This window comes from Numida meleagris, unplaced genomic scaffold, assembly GCF_002078875.1.
Source record: "Numida meleagris isolate 19003 breed g44 Domestic line unplaced genomic scaffold, NumMel1.0 unplaced_Scaffold249, whole genome shotgun sequence".
NCBI classification, from domain to species: domain Eukaryota; kingdom Metazoa; phylum Chordata; class Aves; order Galliformes; family Numididae; genus Numida; species Numida meleagris.
The window spans coordinates 395,637-396,721 of NW_018364295.1; the positions used below are offsets into that span (position 1 = coordinate 395,637).

At 42.9% G+C, this 1,085-nt stretch overlaps 1 protein-coding gene across 1 annotated transcript in view; it reads right to left on the reverse strand.

The window, feature by feature from the left end:
* Positions 1–1,085, reverse strand: part of LOC110390916 (myosin-7-like) — a gene marked incomplete at its 5' end in the record, with an annotated part of 26,218 nt that overhangs the window by 4,661 nt on the left and 20,472 nt on the right. Inside the window, 3 exons of the mRNA XM_021382497.1 lie at positions 30–148; positions 762–888; positions 995–1,083. Of these exons, the coding sequence (XP_021238172.1) occupies positions 30–148; positions 762–888; positions 995–1,083 (335 nt within the window). The remainder of the gene's footprint in view (positions 1–29; positions 149–761; positions 889–994; positions 1,084–1,085) is intronic.

Genomic DNA, 1,085 nt, shown 5'->3' on the forward strand with positions numbered 1-1,085 from the left:
TAAGACAGAATACTGGAAAACCTCCTCACCTTTATCTCCTCCTCTAAGTGCCTCTTGAGCTCCTCAATCTGTTGGGTGAATGCCTGTTTGCCTCGAGACAGCTGAGAAATCAGAGCATCTTTCTCCTCCACCTGGCGTGAAAATTCACCTGGGAGAGTTTGCAGATACACAGGCCTTTAATTGCCACTGATGACAGTGTTGTGAACAGTTAGGGCTTTAAGACAATATATTTGGCAGAGCTTTCAAAAGCTTATAATATTAATTCATACATTTCTCCTTATAGGAGAGACAATTGTGTTGGACAGGTCTTGTGGCCAGAAAGGTAAATTCTACACTAAGTTAATCACAGAAACACAGGATGATTAAGGTCGTAAGGGACTTTCAGAGGTCGTGTGGTCTATCCCCATCTTGAAGAGAGCCCCCTAGATCAAATTGCTCAGTACTCTATCCTGGTGGCTTTCAAGAATCTCCAAAAAGGAAAATTCTACAGTCTCTTTGCACAGCCTGTACCTGTGCTCCATCACCTGCACAGTAAAAAAATGTTCATGATGTTTAGATGGAGCTTGGTATGCTCCAGTTTGTGTGCAATACCTCTTATCCTGGCAATGGGTACTACTGAAGAGAGCCTGACTCTCCTTTTCTCCCTCCTTTCATATATTCATAGGCATTGATGAGATCCTCTCTGTCTCCTCTACTTTAAACAGAACAGATTCAACTCTCTGACACTGTTCAGTGACATATCAGAAATGTGAAAGTCTCACCTGATTCTGTCTGCAGACGAGCTCTTTGAGCATTAATATCATTGATCATCCGTTGATGCTCCTCTTCTTTTGTCTTAATCTCACTCAGCTGATCTTCCAGTGCTCGGCATGTCTTCTCCAGGCTTGCCTATGTATCAGCATACAGAAAGAGAATTAGCAGTTCACATTCTCCTTAAGAATGTGAACTCCACAGAATTCCAATGGAGCAACAAGCCTATAATTTGATGCTGTACCTTGGCTTTGGAGACAGACTCCATGTTGCTGGCCAAGTCATCAATCTCCATCTTCAGCTCACTCTTCTCCTTCTCCAGCTTCTGCTTGACT